We start from the raw sequence: 21,000 nt of genomic DNA on the forward strand, positions 1-21,000 counted from the left end.
CAGCCCTGACTAACGGAATCAGAAATTCTAGGGGGCAGGGCGGGGTGCAGGTATAAAGCTGTGTTTTCATGACTGTGGGCATCTGAGGCAAACAGATCGCTAGGCTCTGTCCCAGGAGTTTCTGAGCCCATTGGTCTTGGTGAGGACAAAGAATTAGCATTTCTGACTGGTTTCCAACTGATGTTGTTACTGTGGATACAGAGACAAAACTTTGAGAACTACTGCTCTGGAAGAAATACAGGATCCCTTAGCCCATCTCCTATGTCAGCAATGAGATTGGCCATAAATTAGCCTGCTGGCTTCAAGAGGATCACAAAGATGATACATTTCATTCTTAACAGGTTCAAAAAATTAGTCTGAATAGGGAAGAGGAAAAATTGGTTTCCATATAGCACAATTCTCTTCTTTCTATTCTTTGTTACATAGTATTCCAATATTGGAAAAAAATACTCATTCAACAGAAGCTGAACCTCTTATAACGCACAGAGAAGTCCACCTGCCCAGGGAATTGCTAAAGGAAGTTGTTGGTAAAGTGTGTCACCTTTCAACAGCAATTCCTCCTCAAAAGGGATATCAAAATAAAGGTAATGGAATTCCCTCTGACGGGGGGAAGGAAATTGATCCCTCATATTAAAGTGTGCAACTTAAATAGAGTGGGAAAAGGGAGGATCTTAGGATCTTAGGGTCTTTGCACGGAACTTCTACTTCCAGGCACACTCTGCCTATAAAACCAGTTTACAAAGCCTTCCTCAGATACACTTGTGCTTCTTGGAGGGCACATATGTCAAACAATTGAAGAAAAAGATTTTCTTAATGTGAAAAACTATCTGAACTTTCTCAGTAAAGGGTTTGGAAGCAAAAAAAAAAAAATCCCTGACTGCCCACTGAGATCAAAGCATTTAGACAAGAGGAAAAAATGGATCTAGAGAGTCAAACTCAATTTCGAAAAAAATAACTGAAGGAAATAAAGCCCAAGAAGAAAGCCAAACCAATGTCATTACTACTGTAACCATTTTAAACTTGGCTGGTAAGAGACATGGCAGCCAGTGGCCTCTCTGACTCAACAGCTGCCTAACTTTCCACAATCTTTTCAGCTCCTTGTCTCCACTGAGCATAGTAAGAAGTACACCTGTAGAAAACTGTCAAATCTGACTTGAATGACCTTCAGTTGGTAGCTAACAACACACTATCAGGATGGATCAAGGTGAGGAACAGTCTAAAATCTAAAGGCAGCCATCATAAAGGAAAAGATTTTTAAGCTTTAATATGTTAAACACATAGTCACTTGCAGATAGAAATAAATATCTAATGCAAAATCTTCTACCAAAACTAAACGGATTAGAGAAGTAAAAAAACGTATGAGAATGAAATCAAGCAAAAATGAAGATTTCTAATTGTGTCAGTTGCAGAGGGCAAGTTCCAGCCACAACAATGCTTTTGCATGAGGTAGTATTCAGCACGGAATAAGAAATAAGGATGGATTTGTAGCTTTACTATAGGTTCTTTTTCAGAAATATTCTCCCCTATCTAACCCCATCCCTCCTGTCTCTCCCACCCACCCACCCCCACTCAAAACCTTTCCCCTTCCCATAAACGAAAATTTTTCTAGTAATGTATAAAGCTAGGAACTCAATAAAAATAACTAAAAACCTTCAGAAGAAATAACTATTGACCTAAACATAAGAAAATAAATCCTCTTTCACATTCTGGTGCTCTAATTCCTAGGTCATGTTTTCTGGATGTTGTTGAATTTCAAAAACTGAAACAAATGAGAACACAACCACAAAACTTTGTTTCTCTAGAAACAACTTGTTTATGACCAAGGCAGAGCAAAGGTGACATATTTGTTTAGTTTATTTTAAATAACGAACTCTTAGGCTGGAAGAATCCTATGTTGGCTAGTAAATATTAATAGACAAACAAATGGGGAAGTTAGAGGGATGTTAAAACAAATCAAAAAGAATGTGCAGTTTGTTAATTAAAAAATGTTATAGTCCTAGCCTACAGCAAAGAGTTAACTAAAACTAAAGAGTTTTTATTTTAAGAGTGTCCTGTTCACATTTTTAATCAAAAAAGTACTAGTCATAAAAAGACGAGTTCAAGTGTCTGAGTGTCTCCATTTAGAAGGCACGGGAATTGAATTTGTGATGCCGTTGCTCGTTATCTGTTACCTGTCTTTTCCTAAATGTACACTTTGTACTGCTTACTCTGTTGGTTATTTCTAAGACTGAGATACAGAGCAACATGGAGTTCTCTCAATTCCAGCCCATGACGTGCTTTATGGTAAAATTCCAATCATGATTGGGAAACACTGAATCAGGAAATATGTGTCTGAAGAGATGCTAATGTAGATCTCAAAATAGATCCAGTCATTTTGAGTTTTAGATGACTGGAGACAGGGAATTTCTAAGCCCGGAAAATGATAGCTTCAGGAACAACTTTCCTGTTCAGGCCCTGAACATTACAAAGAAAATGAATCTCATAAAAGTTTCACCACAGTATTTCTGACAACTGCAAATTAGATAGCAGCATATCCAAAAATTACTTTCTGCAATGATCTATCACAGACCTGGGCAAAAGACTGAAAGGCAGGAAAAATACTTTGCAAGGTGGTGAGCAATCACTCCATGGGTTAAAAAACATGAGTATTCTCCAAGTACTCAATCTATATGTGTGGTATTGCTCATTCATTTGCTGTCTCAGTTGCTTGCACTTAATTTTTTGTTTGAGGTTTTTTTTTTTTTTTTAAGAAAAAACACCAACCTTTAAACGCCTTTTGCCATTACCACACACATAGCAATTTGCAATATCAAATACAACAATAGCACAGCTAGCAAAAGGGTTCTTAAAGCAGGGGTGTCCACAGCAAAGTAGCGGCATTGGAAAGTACTGGAGCTTCAAAGACAACCTTTTAGGGGCTCAATTTCACATCACTGAATCAATGAATAATACACAATAAATGACTGTTAACTTGTCTACACTACAAAAAAACAGTGGTGAGCTTACTAAAGTTGTCCAGAACTTTTATTTTTTTTTTCACTTTTTGTTTCTTTTAATGTGATCCTCCACAAACAATGGTAATTTATAATTTTGACATAGAAAAATATATCAATTCAAACACTTAGTACATAATACTTCTCACAATCTAATTTGTCTGTTTCCCCAACATCAAGGCCCCATGATTATTTGCTCCAATTGAACACCCCTACTGCCTGTTGAAACAAGAGGGATTGTCGCAGAATGAAAGTCTTTTATGAACAATTCATTTAGAGAAAGCCCCGAAACACAGCCACTCAAGAACCAACCATTGCTGAGCAATTAACAGGAGCAGCTCCTGCTTTACTAGCCAGTCTTCTTGCCCAAGACTGATTTACAGAACGATATCCTTCAGACGCTTCACGCCAGGTGACTCTTTGTCACGACCCTCCTTCAGAATGGGGTTGACCTCATGTATGACTTTCTCACTGTCAGCTCCACGGGGCTCAGCTTCAGAGGGACGAGAAGGGCCATTGTTGGCATTGTTGACATACTGCTCCAGATCACGGGCCTGGGGAGCCAGAGCAATGGTGTAAGACACAGAAGGCTTAGTAGGCAGAGGGCTTTTGAGGTGGAGAGGGGAGGTGATGGGGCTAATAGCCTCACAACCATTGCCCGCCTCCCGGATAGCGCCATTGACCTTGGGGCTGCAGATGGTCACATCAACAGTCCTCTTGCCTTTCACGGTGGGCCTCTCCTCAGTCGGGTGATCACTGACATCTTTCCCAAAGGTTGCAAAGGTCCGTTTGGTTGGGCCGCAGTCATCATAAGCCTCAACATCAGCAGCAGTAGCCTCGATGGACAGCGCAATGATGTTCCTCACATGCTCAGGGGACTTGGAGCGGGTTGGCATGGGGTTCCGGGGCATCCAGCACCGGTCAGAGTGGCCAAGAATTCGACATTCTTCTCTGCAGTGAAATCCTTCATTCTGATCTGTTTAGAGAAAAAGAAAATGTCAATTCCACCAGCTTTTCCACAGGCCCTACTGGGAAATGGCACTTGCAGAGGGCCCTTTACTGCCATTTGGGACAAGATTTTTTTAAGCAGTAGCTATTCCCCTATATATTCCTTTTCTTTAAAAAAGGTTTTTGTTGCTGTCTTAGCAAAATGAAAAATCTAAAGGGAAACAAGATATGATGAAATAAAGTGTATTTTTAAAAAGTTTATCTTGAGTATCAAGATGCTGAGCATCAGCATTTTTGTCAACAACTTCTGCTAAAAATCACCTGTGTTTGAAACGAGTCAGCAAAAGAGTGTAGGCAAGACAGGGAATACAATCATCAGTATATCTAAGAAGACTTTGTTTTTAGCAACCACACTATCACCCTTCCACCCTACTTACTATTCATAAACAATGCTCAATTGAAGTTTACAATAGTATAATATTCTCTTTGAGAATCCAATCAAATAACTTCAATCATCACTCCCACCAGCCAATCTCACTGTGCCATTTGCATGACTTGATTTCCCATCAGAAAGCGTGCACTGAGGTATCATCCTTTTAACTGTTCCACAAGCTTCAACAGAATCCTTTGAACACATCACTTGTTTGTTGGACATTGCTGCATAGGACCCAATTAGCCAACCTTCCTTATTTTTCTTATCTGCAGTTTTAATAGGGCCTACTTTTTAAAATAAACAGTGCATGAGTTACATTAATGGTATCATAAATGGTCTCAGAAATTATAATTCACAATTATTGGAGAGTACTTCTATTTGTAGATCAGATTCACTAAGAGTTACAGTTTCGATCTGGCTTGCATAGGACCTTTCCACACATCCTGAACCCAGAATTAAACCCAGAGTAACTTCTGCCTGTCCACTGGAAAACTGTTCATTTCAATGCTAGTTTATAACTCTAGTTTTCTAGATTCATTTATATTTATGTTATATTTTTGCATGAAGATGACTTAACGAAAATTTATTTTAAAAAAAAAACCCTAAGGGCAGGATTAGAGGAGTTAGGAGAACTAGGCACGATTGCAAATACAAAAAGGTGTGTGTGTGTGCCCATGTGTGTGTGAGAGAGAGAAAGTTGGAAATACATTCTATTACTGCTTCTCTGCAGGAAAAAATGTCCACAATTTAGGTTCTTGTCTGACATCAGGCTATATATGTATAATACACCATCCTTGTATCATTGGTTTTGTTTAATTATCATGGTAAGATTTGTTTGCTTGCTTCTTCATTGTTTTTAAACAGCAAATGGCATAGCAAAGTAACATACCACTCTTGCCTCATTTACCAAAGATTTCTCTAGTAAAGGGAAAGGTGGAGATGGGTCAGGAATAACAGTTGAATTGGTGATATACTTCTGCATTCATAAAAGAGGCATTGTAATCCGTTAAATGTCAAGAACCTAATCCAAGCTAAGTCAGGATTTCAGCACAACTTTGGGCATAGTCCTTGACCTCATTTAAGCTACATAAAAGCCAACTAAAGATAAGATTCTTTCTGTGCACCTGGACACAATTCACAAATTTGTGTTTAATATGGTCGTTTGCAGCCCCCCTTTGGTACTGAGGAATGGAGCACTCAGAGTTTTGCAAAGATGGAAACAAATACCAAGGGAATACCTTCACAAGAGTGCCTTCCTTAAAGATAGGACAATGTTTCTGCAAATTCCAGCACACTTTTACATCAGGGGTCACCTCTACAAACTGAAGGGTTTGCCAAAGTCCTTTCTCTGTAAATTCTTATTGCTGCCAACTGATACAAAATATCATCCAACATGCATATATGCTCCTGGGAGGTAGACAAAATTCACGTACAGAAAACCTTTGTATTTACTTGGGAAACACTCTGTGTGGACTCAAACATTATCAGCAAAAGAGATGATTCACCCTGAATCAGTTTCATTCCAACCTGGCACTTTCCCCAGAAGGACCCAGTATCCCCCTAGTACGACAGAATTCCTAGTAAGATGTTTCTGCCTCACCATATCTTTCGGGGCTCATTTCATGGCTTTCCAAGTAACAGCACCAGATAATTATTTAAGACATAGATTAGGGAGCTACGTAAGCAATTCATCCTTATGAATCAGAGTAAGAAGTCAGCAAAAAATATTCTGAATGCTGTGGGAATCCTTTTCTTTTTTTAATTTTTAACTTAAGGAATCTGGGCATAGAGGCCTTAGCCCTTCAACCCTGGGACTATAGACATGTGACAAGCTCTGAAGCAAAAACCATAGCCAATCTTTGAATCAACATTATGGGGCATTTGCTCATGATTCTAAAACAGAATAGTGGTGAACTATCTTCAAGCATAATCTTTCCAGTGTGCTAAGCATAAAGCCTTTATTTCTTTCAGATTTTAGTATGGCATGTTTTCTTGAGATTTTTGAGACGCAGCTTTTTCAGCAGAATTCAATGACAGACTGCCATCCATGTGTCACTTTGAAGCCAAGTACAGGGTGCCTCAAAATGAACAACATGATGAGATCTGGATCCCCAGGATACATGAAAGGAGACCAGAGACTCCATGAAAAGGGACCTCTAGGATCTTCTGAATCTAGGAAAACCAGAGCAAGGAATTCCGTCTTCCCAGAAGCTTCCCTGAAATGACAGTAATCACTTTTTGATTTCCCATTGACTAAATAGAAAAAAATTATATATCACTGGGAAGAAGGGAATTCACTCAGTAGTTCTAGCCTAAGCCTACAACCTATCTGATGCTACCCTAGACCTATATAACCAGGTTAATAAGAATTTTTCAGATTAATTATATGAACTCATCATATCCATTCACTGTTCTTTATGCCAGTAAATACTGAAATAAAATATACTCATTTACTCAGAATGCCTCACCCCGGCTTAGATATGGTACTTGTATTTCCTGAAGTCCTCAAGTTGCAATTTATCATTGCTGGTTTCAAACAACATCTCATGCTATTTTTGTCACTTAAATTAAGAGAATCTAACCTAGCTTTAAAGTACTTGTAGCCCTTTTCCATGTGGAATAAAGTATGATTAAAATAAGCATGGAGGAAGAACATCTCTGCCCAATTCACAGTAACCTATATCCAAAGTTGTAGAGCAGATGAATTGCACTTCAAAAATCAAAGCTTCACCTAAGTGAAAGAATGTATTACAAGTGAGAAAATTACAACACAAACGCCCTTAACTCTAGCAATGAACACAGACCAGATTTTTCTTTTAATGAGTAAAAATTACAAAGGTCTGAGAAGGCTTCGTGGATGCCATCATCTAGTATAGCAGCAAGGATTTAGAAGCAGGGGAGCAGAGAGGAACCATCTTGCAATTTAAAAATGAACTTTTTTAAGAAGCTGGCTCCAGCTTAATCAGAGGTAGGCTAACAAGTAATTTTCTGCTAAGATCCCTCTTATGAGATTCTTTGCGATTTGATGCTTTGCTTCATCTTTATCTAAAAGTGTTCGCTTAAATTTAGGCGAAGGAAAATTGAATATTCTAAAAATCCACTCATAGTAGTAGAACCTCAAACACATTACTATCTACAAATCAATCATGGCAGGTGTCTTTAATTCAAACATATACATAATGGAGTTGAATAATACATTTGCCAGTTAGCCTTTCATCCTTCTAAAGTTCTCCCTAGGATTTACCAAACATAAAAGAAAAACAACTGATAGAATGTATCAATTTGGAAGGAGGACACAAATCTCAATACCGGGGAATTCCTTACTTAAAACACATCTTATTATTTTAGATTTTAAAATATATAGAAAAAACTTATTTATTCAGTCTAGATAATAATAAGTATTTTCTCATCGCAATTTGCCATTAAGCTTCATGGATTGTGCTCTTCCACATCTACTAACCTTAATCTGCATCAATCCATGGACAGGATAACATATGACCAAAGCAGGACCAACTTTCATAAGCTTAATGGAAGACATTATGGCAAAAATCATTACAAAATTAAGTGCTGTTACAATTGGTCACATGTACCTAATTAAGAAACCATGACTCATTTGTGCCTTCCTTTAAATTACCTAGCTCATATTCATCTGAAATAGGAATAACTAATTACCTATCAAATCTCCTTTATCTATTTTTGCTAATTAAAAACAGAGCCCACTTTTGCTAGTGATAGAAACGTGCTCAGCTAAATCTCCATTTCTTAGCTTCCACTGAGGACAAAAATTGCAATCTAAGATTGGGTCAATGGCATAAAGGCAAGATGTCAAGAAAGCTCTATAGAAATGAAGAGCTGACTTAGCTAGGAGACCATTTTGTCATTCCTCCCTGCCGTAATCCGTCTGCACAGACATATAACTGAAGCTACATCATCTATTTTAATACTGTGAAGTAACCCTGAGGATGGAAAGCATGTGTCCATGATTAGCAGAACAGAAAGATATGAGGACTTTGGGATGTTGAAGATACAGAGCCTTCTTATCAGATCTGAACTTCGTGTATATAAGAAGGAAAATGAACCTCCCTCTTGTTTAGGCCATTGATTTAGTTTTAGGGGAGTTGGGGGACAGAAATGGATGGTCTGTTTTACCATCAGATGAACAGAGCTCATGGCTGATACATCATTATCCCTGAAGCCTCAACTTATACTTCACTTCATTTCTCTGATCCCTTAGACTAACATAGGTCTCATTGCCACTCCTTTTTATAGCAACCACCACATTTGCAATTATTTGTTTAATGGCTTTCAAGCTTTAAATAAGAGGCTGTATCTATCTTGTTTCATCACTTTCCCAACAAAGTAGCAAAATCAAGGGGCAAGCATTGTAGCATAGTGGGTTAAACTATTGTCTCTGACACTAGCATCTCATGGGTGCCAGTTCAAGTCCCAGGTCCTCCACTTCCAATCCAGCTCCTTGCTAATTCACCTGAGAAAAACACTAGAAGATGGTTCAAATTCTTTTGGCCCAAATACCCATATGGGAAACATCTTAGAAGAAGCCCCTGGCTCTTGGCTTCAATCTGGCCCAGCTCTAGCCACTGTGGCCATCTTGGGAGTGAGTCAGCAGAACGTCTTTGTCTCTTCTTCTCTCTTTGTAACCCTTATGAATAAATAAACAATCCTAAAAAAATAATACCAAGCAAAGCCAGCATGGGCCAGGCAGTCAATAACAGTTTAGTTTAATTGAATGAGAAAGGAACAGAAAGAATAAAGAATCTTGGTTGACATTCCAAATACTGTATCTCTAACACAACTCCTAAAAGTGGAAATGCTTACACTTTCCAGTAGAAACAATACACAAACCTACAGAGTAAATTAAGTAGCTTTATCACAGGCAATAAAGAAAATGCAGAATTTGAGAAAAAACTAAAGTCATATCATCTTAGCCTCTGAGTGGTTTCCTGCACACTAGATACAAATATTAAAAAGATCCAGTATGCTTTGATGTCCAGTTGGAAATATAGTTGCCGTGTACTTGGGAGTTTTCTATGCTAACACTATTTAACAAGGCCCATATTCGGACAAATTAGCACAGTAAGAAGAGTCTGTGAACTGAATGTGTTATTCAAATATTGAGCTTTGTTTCATGACATCAAATAAATTTAATTCCTATAAAATAAAAGCCAAAATTGTGACCTATGCTGAGTCTTTGAGATCTACAGCAGATGCTGCCTTTTTCCAGAAAAAAAAAAAAAACTAATTAAAATACACGCGACAAAACTAATGCTTTAGTCTAATATGCTAGGGAATTACCAAAGGAAAGAATTATCCAAAAGAGACCTCTTAAGAGCATTTTAAGGCCTGCAATCAGGAGAAAGAAAATACATTCTGTTTGTATAGTTTCACAAGACGAGTAGCAAAGAGCTCAATGGAAAAGGAAGGGAGGAAAGGTGGCTCTAAAGAACGACAGAAAGAGAGCCCAGAGCAATAGCCTAGTGGCTAAATCCTTGCCTTGCATCCACTAGGATCGCATCTGGGCACCAGTTCATGTCCTGGATGTTCCACTCCCAGCTTGTGACCTGGGAAAACAGTTGAGGACAGCCCAAAGCTTTGGGACCCTGCACCTGTGTGGGAGACCTGGAAAAAGCTTCTAGCTTCCAGCTTTGGATTGACATAGCTCTGGCCATTGAGGCCACTTGGGGAATGAACCAGAGGATGGAAGATCTTTCCTTCTGTGTCTCTGCCTTTCCAATAAAATAAATAAAATAAGTCTAAAAAAAAAGAATGACAGAAAGAAAAGAGCAGGAATCACCATCTAAGTTTTACACATTCCATCTTGGTTTTGATCTGACTGACACTCTAAGAACTATGCTTCTTTCTAGGGTGTTTTAGTACCATCCCGAAAGTATCTGTTGGGTAACTAGCAAAAATTAAATAAAGGTTTAATGATAACTTCCTGGATCCCTCTGAGGCTATAATGCTGGAGGGAATCTACACTTGCTTCCCAAAGTCAAATACTAATAAAGGAAGATGGAGGTAGATCTGTGCAATGTGAAAGGGAACACCAGTGAAGCCTGACATTTTTTTACAAGATTTATTTTTACTTTTTATTGGAAAGTCAAATACACAGAGAGGAGGAGAGACAGAGAGGAAGAGCTTCCGTTCGATGAGTCACTCCCCAAGTGAGCCGCAACGGCTGGTGCGCGCCGATCCGAAGCCGGGAACCTGGAACCTCTTCCAGGTCTCCCACGCGGGTGCAGTGTCCCAAAGCTTTGGGCCCTCCTCAACTGCTTTCCCAGGCCACAGGCAAGGAGCTGAATGGGAAGTGGAGCTGCCGGGATTAGAACCGGGGCCTATACAGGATCCAGTGCATGCAACGCAAGGACTTAAGCCTCTAACTTATCACACCGGGCCCAGATTGATACATTTTTAGAGATTTGTGAACCAGTGACATCAAGCTGTTCTAATGTAATGAGAGACACATCACAAATTACATTACAAAGAACTATTTGTCTCTTCCTCAATCTCATCTTAACTTCTTTTAGCATATCCGTTCAGTTTGGTTCCTCTCTAACATTGACTTTTTTGTTCTCCTATCTCCTAGCTTCCTGCTTAAAGTAACCTTCCTACAGCATAAATGACCAACAAACAGTGGAAACAAGGGTAACATATCAGAATTATAACTGGTATGTGAAATAACTGTTTGACAAATTCCCAAAAATGCTGTCCCTTATGACAATGAAGAAAAGTTAAGAAAAGTTCTCTTTTTTTTCATTATAGCCAATAATAAATGCCTGATACAATTGAGACCATCAGGTTTTCTTCAGCTATATAGCACACCCATGGTAAAGGGGACAAGGATAGGATATTTTTGATGGGATAAGAAAGACTATAATGATTTGGAGGTATAGATGCCTCATAGCACAGAATGCCAATGGTAAGGATGTGATATAAGCTCAAAGTTCCAGAGGTCGGCAAAAGGATGCTGCCAAAAGAGAGAAGACATGCAGAGGAAAAGACCAACTCTGATTAGCACAGTGTGATATTTTCAAGATGATAGAACAAACAACAGAATTCTGTAAAGTTTAGTTCCAGCCAGAGAGAATGAGGGTGACTGAAAAGACTGATGAACCCCAACCTTGCACTAAGCCATTTGAAAGATCAGTGTTAGTTAGCAAGTGCCACTCAATATTAAGCTTCTGAGATGCCAAATGGCACATAGACCTCTCTTCTCATTCACAGTCTGTGCACCTGCATCTCACTTACTCTCAGTATAACAAGAAAATAGATTTAAAAGATGCCCCTTTCAGAATTCAAAGCAATCGAATTATCTTCAATGGAATCTTTAGTGCTGAGCTGGTCGAAGAGACAAAGTTAAGACATACTGAAGTATAAGTGCTTGAGAATTTAATATTTATGATAGATGATAGTGTGGCATGTGCAGTCATACAATCTAAGTTGCAATTTGGACAATCACAATAGTTCCTGGAGTTTTCATTTTTGTACTAGGGCTCAACTCAATTCAATCCATAAAGAAGAGATTTCAAGATGTGTAAGTGTAAATCGTTTGTGCTGATGCATGGGGAGCAAGGAAATGAAGTAGAAGGCTGCCTGAAAAAATGAGACTAAGAAATAAGAGGTGCTGACAGTGACTGAGATAAGCAGAGATTGACTAGACTGAAATCTTTGTATTTTGACTTCTATTTTGGAAAAAAATGATCTGTCAAAGTGCTGGACTTCATCTAGGTGTTTAGGAGACATTTGAAAAAGTGTGTTTATAAGGAAAACAGGAAGTGGCAGAGAAGGTCAATGAACTCGCCCCCACAAGGAGAAAAACTGGGGATACTGCAACTCTGAATAAGATAGGTACGGTTTTGAAAACTTGCACTCTGTGATACTCAGAATGAAATTCCTTAGCCCATAAAGGGCATCTATAACACCTAGTCACTTCTCTGAAGAGTTCAAGTCAATTATTTGACTTTATGTAGATTGAAAATAGTGAGAGCATCTCACACATTCTACAGATAGCTACACTGCTGGAAGACGGAGTCCTTAGATCACACTTACAAGCAGCTCTGAACCTAAAGCTACTTCCAACTAGGCTTCATCCTTCCTTGAAAAATAAGGAAATTTGTAGCACATCACAAGCTGTGAGAAAGCCATTTTTACAAAGGTAGAGGACTACTCAGTGTCTGATGGTACAAATAAGGAAAGTGCAGAAAAGGTATGTTGGCCAAAGCAACAAGCCTCCCCTTTTAAAAATGAAAATTTAATGCCAGTGCAGTTAAAAAAACATCACCTGGCAGCTGGTGTTCCCCTTAACTTTCTTCAGTCAAGTCCCAGGACTTTCAGTTTTTTTTCTTTCTTTCCTTCCTTCCTTCCTTCCTTCCTTCCTTCCTTCCTTCCTTCCTTCCTTCCTTCCTTCCTTCCTTTGTTTCTCCCTCCCTTCCTCCCTCCCTCCCTCCCTTCTTTCCTTCCTTCCTTTCAGAACAAGCAGTGCTGTGCATGAGTCAGTAAACAATGTTTCCATTGTAATTTGTAGATCTCTGAAACTTCTTCCTGCCAAAATGTTCATGGGACTGGGTGGGGAAGTTAAAGAAACAGCATTAGTAACTCTCCAATCACTTTTTCCACACATGAAAACCAAAATGTTCAGTAAAGCATTCACTATCTATTGCAATGATTCAAAACAATAATGTTTGTGGCTAATCAGCTGGGTCAGTCATCACTAGAAATAGCCACGAACCAAATATGAGTGTTAGGGGATTAATACCTATTAGCTACCTAGGATAGACTATTTGCTACCAATAGTAGCCTTGCATAAGTACCTACAATTAGCTTGATGTTTCAGTGTAACTTCAGCAATCATCTGGACTACTGTGGCTGTGATGACACTGCTTCTGGGTACAGCAAACAGCATAATCATTTTTAAAAATTCAATTCAAATATCTTCCTGGAAGCTAATAAATTTTACAGCACTTTCAGTCCTCCCTCATTGCAACAAAGAAAAGCTTAGTTCCAGACAAATTAAAAGTAAATTGATTGCCTTAGGCGAATCTGTTCAAATATCTCTTTTCCATGTTAGAAACTTTTTTTCCTAAAACAGAGAGAGAAAGAGAGAGGCAGAGAGTGAGACTATGAATTTTGGGTGGAGGCACACAATGGATGATGTGGATAAACAATTTTGAAAAGGAAAAAAGCTAATATAGGAGAAAGATAAACCATAGCAACAGAGGGAGAGAAAGATACAACCCAAACTATTTAATCCTTGTTTGCAAAACCAGGTAGAAATCAAACTTAAAATAAAATGCAAATGTGTCACCAGGGTGCAGACCTAACATTTGTGCCAGAATTTATGAATAATAACTATGAATAATGAATACCAAACTTGAAGGGATCAAACATCACCTTCTATGTTTATGTGTCATCATCTATCTTTCATGGAAAATGCTCAGGTTTGGGTTTGTTTTTTTTTTTTTTGCTCTTTTCCTTAAAATTTATTTGAGTTATTCTTTTTTACAGTTGTCCACTTCATCATATCAATAAGAGAAAGCAAGTTGTATGTTTTAGGCTATCCCCTAAGAAGCAACACACAAAGTCAGAATACAGGCCAATTAATCCATGAAGAAATCTGATGATGCAAAGGCACCCTATTCTTGTCTTAGTTCTCACATCAGGAATAAAAATCTTTTGTGTGTTAGCACATGGAAGCTGCAGTGTGCCCCCTCGCCTCCAGCTTGCCCAACTCTTTTTTAAAAGGGAGAACAGTTGTTTCATCTAAAGCATCAGGGAAATCTTAGCATCTATGTAAGCTATGACTGTGAGTGCTTTATTCTGATTTCACTCAAAACTATACATAGAGTAGTAGCAAAATACTCTCTGGTCGAGATGGATGAAGACACATAGATATAGATCTAGAAAAATCTATGTAGGAATCAATGCACAATAAACCCAGATGATGTCCACAAAGTATCAATACACACACACACACACAAATACACTCATATTCTCTTTTTCTCTTTCTCGATGATATCCACTACCATCATCAGCCTTCTTCATTACTCATTTCTATTCATAAATTAAAACACTGGAAAAAATTAAAAGCTAGCCAAGTTGGTATATTTTAAATACTCTATGTATAGATGTGTGTTTATACCCTTGAAATAATCCAGTTTTCCGAAACATTTCCTCCCCTGAACTTCAAGTTTATTGCACTTATCCCTCGTTGATTACAATCCCAATGTTTTAGAACTAGATTGTGAAATCTGTGGCTAATGAAGGAAGCTCATGCTGTGGCAAGAGAAGCCCTGAGGAGTCCAGCTCTGTGTATAGAAAACAAGACCGCCCTGGGAATAGAGAAATTCAAGCTTCATTCAAGCCTGTATGATTTCCATTCTCTGAGATTCCAACTTGGCAGTTACAGGAGAGTGTGTGCAAACTTGCTTAATATAAAATGTTGGGCTTTACAATAAAAATATTATAAGAGCAAGCTGAAATTATTAATTACAGAAAAAGCCTTCTTTGGCCCTGGAGCTTTCTTATCCCCTTAATTCCACTTCGCAATCTTTTTTATTTGCGCCTGTCAGTTAGTGAACAGCAAATAATCTGGCTTGTTATTAAAACTGCAGATAAAATAATCAGCTTCGGCAAAATACACACAATGCCTAGTTGAAGAGCTGAGGATTGTCATCTGCTCATTTTTAAAACATGGCACAACTCCTTGATCTCTCCTAATGGTCCTGGATTGTTTGATGGTCGGGTGTATGTGTCAGGGGAACGCGGGGCGGGGGGACTAGAAAGTAGGAGAGAGTGGAAGAAGCAGAATTATATTTTAATATCTCTTGCTGGTGTTCAATGAGCTCTATTTTGTTAATCACAATCATATATGCACAACCCCCAAAACCCCCTTGCACACACATGCACAAACACAATTACAAAATGCAAAATTATAATGCTGACAGAACTTACTACATATGGTGCCTATAGGACACTATCAAACAAAGATACTGACAAATGGTTTTATTTTCCTAGAGAATCTTTGTCCCCCTTCTTGTAAAGTTTGTGCAAACAAAAAATGTTTATATTTTTAACCCCTGTAGTCCACTCCAATAGAACTGGTCAGCAATATTTTAACAAAGGAGCCGCTCAAGAGTAATAATTTTAGAGAGACAAGAGTGGGGAAATGAACTGTTTGAGATGAGTCTAATTCCTTGTGTGATGGCTAATAAAAAGAAACATCTGAACACAGTGCTTAAGAAGCATTTTTACACTGTTCAACAGACTGAAAATAATAGTCTTTTTTTCTGGTCTACATTAACATTAATAACAGCCTTCCCTTCTGGTCATGTGTGTTTACACAGGGAATCAAGATTGAAACAAGAGCTCCTTCTGCACCACCCAACTAGACAGCGAACATCAAGATATTTTTTTCAGCAAAACTTCATTTTTATAAATAAAACTAATCACTGTCCAAATGCTTCAGAAATTATGTGAGGCCTGCAAGAAAGCCAGAAAATTTTCAAGACAGCTCTGTAAAAAAGGTTGTGTGGGAAATAAGACACTTGCATCTCATTTTTAAGGATGCTCTTGAGCTCTCCTGAGAGGAAATCTTCCATCTGTTTTATTTACTCTCTACTCACCGCACCCCACACATTGTCCAGGACAAAGAAATAGTAGATTGATTGTGCCCCAGACAGAATCCAATGCAAACTGCAGGTTGTCAGCTCCCTCACTTTATTTAAGATGGAATTGCTTTTACAAAATTTTAATGTATTCACAAACATTGCATAAAGGAAGGTTTCCCATTCAGTGAATCTTTTATTCTAGCCTATAAATAATAAGTGCTTTCATGAATGTATTACTATTCCTCCTCTCATCCCCTCTCTCTTGTCTCCGATAGTGCCCAGCTTATCTCCACCACAACCACAATATCTTCTCATCTTACCATTCTGAATAGACCTCATTGCTCAGCTTTGTAGCCTTTCTTCACCCTGGCAAATCTTTCTGCTTAGAAATTCACACCTCCAAGAAAGCTATGGGGAAAGTAATCAGAGACAAAAGCAGCAACCAAGGCTCTGCCAGAAAACCCACAGACATGGAAAAGGCCTGTTCTCTGGAGGCATTTAGTCCTTCCCATCAAATAACCTTCAGAGTAAGCCTGACAGTTCCATGGAAGCCCCGCCTGTTATTAGAAACAGCTGCGCCCCGAATTTCCTTAGCATCATGTGTTACCAGAACCGCCTTATAAGAACAAGAATATGAACCACACAACTACATAATCTTGACACCCCATAGTACAGCTCACATTTCCTCATTATAAGAAGGAATAGGTAACATGCACAGTAAAATGGCGAATGCTCCAATTCCCTCAAATTCTGAAAAGCTGCCATGAATTTAGTGACTATTCCCCTGCCACCACCACAACCACCACAAAAAAAAAGAGCATTTAATAAAGCACTCAACTATTTGCTCATTTGAAACTCACAGCCTAATGTATCACTGGTCCTCTCCTGCCCTTCACGTCAAAATCATTGGGCCATCAGCCAAAGCCTGGAGAAGTAAGGTTCATCTCAATGTATTGGAATCTCTAATGTCAGATATAGTCAGCTTAACTAGTGGGAATCACAGCTTGCCAAAATCTACAGCCTCCCTCTCTGTTTCACCCCTCAAATATGCTTAGAAGTCCCAAGGCAGAAGCCCAGTAATTTACAGATCCTAATCAACAATCAATATCTTAACTGTAAGTGATTGTGGATGAAGCATATGCCAAATGTGTTGTTCCCTTTTCAGCTGCAAGAATCCCAGTGCTATTATGGTACCTTTAATGTTCATACCTAATGATTCAAACAAGCATCCACAAACTAAGTGTTATGGGATGCATTGCACATACCCCAATTACAACATTCAGCAAAGTAGTAACTCTAGGCTCAAGTTCTGGGGTCATCATATAGAAGTATTCACAGGATTTTCCCTTACTGGTAAATATAATGTAAGACAGAAGTACTCCCACATTCCTACGAGTATTCTAGAAGTATATGTCTGCCTCTTCTTGATCTCACATCTATTGAACAAAGAAATGCATGTATATTCAACATAGCCTGGAACTCTCCAGTGAACTTTACCTCTGATACCACTATTTCATCTATGATAACTTGTTGACTCACCCCCCCAAACACATGTTACTTTTTTTTATTCTTGAACACCCTCCATATAATTCAAAATTCAGTGTTCTATCAACCTACATTTTATTTTCAAATCAGAAATTGCCACCCTATAAAAGAATATTTCATTTCAGAGGCACTGCTTTTAACCAAGTTTCTGGGGAAGATCGCTTTTCAAAAGCCAGTTGTAACAGGAATGAATACCATTCACTGGGTTAATCCTAAATGCAATAAGAGCCCAGTGCATTCAAAGGGTAATATTTTGTTTTCTTCCTTAATCAGAACAAAGCTGTCACATTCATATCCAGTGGGAAATCAACTAACTTTGTGTTAACTATTAACACTTTGCCCTCAAGAATAACCTGGAATATCCAAAGCACTGTACAAAACCAGCCATCTTTTCAGAAATACCATCCTTTTGGAGCTCAAGAAAATACAGGCCCATTTCCTTTTTTAAAATGACAGAACAATTAGTAGGTCCCAGACATTTTTGGATGGAGCAGAACCAACTTTGTCAATAATCATGGCTGGGATAGGGACAAAGAAAATGGATGATCTGTAATATTTACATACGTAACGGAGAAATCATATTTCCTTTTATAATAACAGTTACCATTTATTGGAAGTCTTTAGCATTATTTAGCTACTTGTTATTTAAACAAACCTCAAGAACACCGAGTCCAGATACCAGGCAGAACAAATCAGTCATTTCCAATCATCGTAGTACTTTTCTGCCCTTTGCTTCCAGTGACCACAGAACCAAATAGAAAATAAATGCAGTTACAGTTGCAGTAGATATTTTATTAGATTTTTTGTTGTCATATTTAATATCTTAGGTTTTCTTATTTTGACCAATATCTTCCCTTTTTTTCGCTTGCTAATGCCATAAGTGCAATGTCTTTGAGAATATGATGCTAGAGTTTCCTAACGCTTTCCTGTTCTCCTCCCCTACAGATAAAAAGCAATAAAATGGTATAATTCAGTCCAGCTGCCCCATTTTCACTTGTGATTCCAGGAGCTGAGCAAGCCGACCCCGCAGGGTGTGGACTGAAGTGGGTTGAAGAATGTGTGGTTACAGCCCAGCCCTGGCGTGCCTCTCCCAAATCGCAATCCTCCCCCACTAGACAATACCTAACTTCTGCAATCATGTTTACACAGCTGCAACTGTGCAGACCTTGAAAATCATGCAAAGCTGACTGAGTAAGACTGTTCCTTGTTTTCTTCTGAATTTAATTCTATTTACTGAAAGGAGAATAAATGGATGTATTGAATTCCCAGTGTCGGGGTAACAGCTACTGGGGAAGAGCAAAGGTTCTTCTTCTGAACAAATGTCCATCACCATGATTGCGGCAGTTCACAGGTGTGAAGCTTTCTATCTGCTAGTAAGGAAGCAGCAGCCAATAAAAGCTAGGTCCACAAGGAAAATCAGTTAGAATGGCAAATACAAACATCCACTCAAGAAAATAATGTAGTGTATCACTATATTTAAAAAAAAAAAACTACTTACAGTGAAGAGACAGGCATGGTCTGAGGCAAAGTTTCTAGCCACAGTGACTCTTACAAGTAAGTCTATACTCCCTTCATGGAACCCCCAGCCTGAGTCATTCGTATTCCTGCTTGGCAACACGAAAGACAGTCCTCCTGGAGCCTCAGTGGCTTGGAAATTGGGGGAAAGACAGAATGTAGGCTTGTTTCTAGGCAGTCGGCAACCGCTATTCAGGACCTAAAGTCCTGGGGACTGGTGAGGAAACGTTTGCACTGTGCCAACTCGAGTGTGCAGCAAAGTAAAGGCGAGCATGGCTGCTGTAGCACTGGACCAAAAGGCAAGCTCCACTCCAGGAAGAGGCCTAAGCCATTTCTCCTGGAGCCATTTACCAGCTTGTAGCACATCTGAAGGCAATGCCTCTCAGTGAGATGTACATATGAAAAGGGACCACATCTCCTTCAGAAATGCTGCAGCCAGGGGTGGAAGACTGGGGACTCAGGAGGGAGACTGCCTTAGAGTCCCTGCTCTAAGATGCAATAGTGCTGTCCTATATCCGGTGGAAGCTACTTCGTCTCTGTGTCTTGTGGTTTTTGGCTTCCCCCCCCACCATCTGCTAAGATAAAACAAACAGTATTGATCTCGCGGGATTGTTGGGATGATTAAAAGAGGAAATGTACACAAACCAAATTAAAGAGATTCTGGCAAAAAAAAGTATTCAATATATTTTAGATAATGTTATCCATCAATCAGCTCTAATTTTCTAGAATGTATGAAAGTCAGGCCTTATCCTTAGATCATCTAGCCAGCTCCTAGTAATAAAAGAAGAGGTGATGCGAAAGACCTCATCTTAAAGATAAATCCCATAAGGGTGTGTCTGCACTGGTGACACAAAGTCACTATTAGTTATTCTATACTTAATTCATCATTACATTAAGATGAAAATGTTATTTGGAACAGGAGAGCAGTTAGTTTAACAAGTCCTTTGGAATAATTAGGATCTTGGATAACTAGAACACGGGACAGGCAAACTTTCATGTGGAAACACGAGTGTAAGGGCCATAGGGAGAGTACTGAATGCTCTTGCTCCCAAACGCAGGGGAAGATAGACTCAGTGGCATTGCATGCACAATTGCAGCAAGGCTTGGCCCTTGTGTGCACCTTCTAAAAAAGAAATATTCTTCCCTGTGTGCTTTCCTTCTCTCCTAGCCGCAAAGCTCATTCTGACTCTTTGCAGTAGATCTCACCTTTTAAGAAATAGAAAACCACAGAGAGAGAGAATGCATTCAAAGTTTTAAAAATGGACCTCAGAATGGGAATATTGACAACATGCCTAATATACTAAGTACGCAGAATTAAACTGAATGAGACACTTGGGGCAGGGAAGCAAAGCTAGACTGCACCACACGCATCTGGAAAGGTAATACTAACCTGATGGTGCAGAAACCTTTGTCTTATCAACAGAGAGATTAATGCGACAGCAGAGCTGGAGTGGAGTGGGGATGCTGATTGAGCATTTTAAACCAAAGTGAAAGGTATAGTAAGAGGAAATCCCAACAATTAGCAGTGGAAGCAGAATTACAGAACTAATGGGCAGAGGGACAGATAAAGTCAAAGCGCCTTAGAGGAAAAACAGCTAGCACTTTCTTAAATGCACGTACCCAAGACTAAAGATGAAGATGAACAGGCAAAGTAGCTTTCTAGAAATTAAATTGGAAAATCTGTGTCAATTGAGGGCCATGTAATTCAGGGAGAAAATACATTTAAGGTCTTCTTATCCTCTGTTCCTTTATCACAACCATATCAGAGATACATAGCTAGAATTTCAGAGACTAACTACTCAAAAGGCTGGACAATGACCCACTAGAGATAATGATGCAAATGGAACTCTATTGATAAATCCTTTCTCACAACATGTGAATTAAGGCCCAAAATGACTAGAGGACCCCAGTAGCAAATTGGAACCCTGGTCATGGGACTTGG

General features: G+C 38.9%; 1 protein-coding gene across 3 annotated transcripts in view; it reads right to left on the minus strand.

Moving 5' to 3' along the window:
* Window positions 1-679: 679 nt before the first annotated feature.
* The window catches only part of PCDH19 (protocadherin 19), a 112,857-nt gene continuing 92,536 nt past the window's right edge, over window positions 680-21,000 (minus strand). For 2 of the 3 annotated variants that reach the window (XM_058658694.1, XM_058658693.1), the window contains one exon: window positions 689-3,969. In XM_058658694.1, the coding sequence (XP_058514677.1) occupies window positions 3,371-3,969 (599 nt within the window). In that variant the 3' untranslated portion in view covers window positions 689-3,370. Of the gene's footprint in view, window positions 3,970-21,000 lie in introns of all 3 variants that reach the window. The other variant, XM_058658691.1, reaches the window with a different exon arrangement.

Source organism: Ochotona princeps, chromosome X, assembly GCF_030435755.1.
Source record: "Ochotona princeps isolate mOchPri1 chromosome X, mOchPri1.hap1, whole genome shotgun sequence".
NCBI lineage: Eukaryota > Metazoa > Chordata > Mammalia > Lagomorpha > Ochotonidae > Ochotona > Ochotona princeps.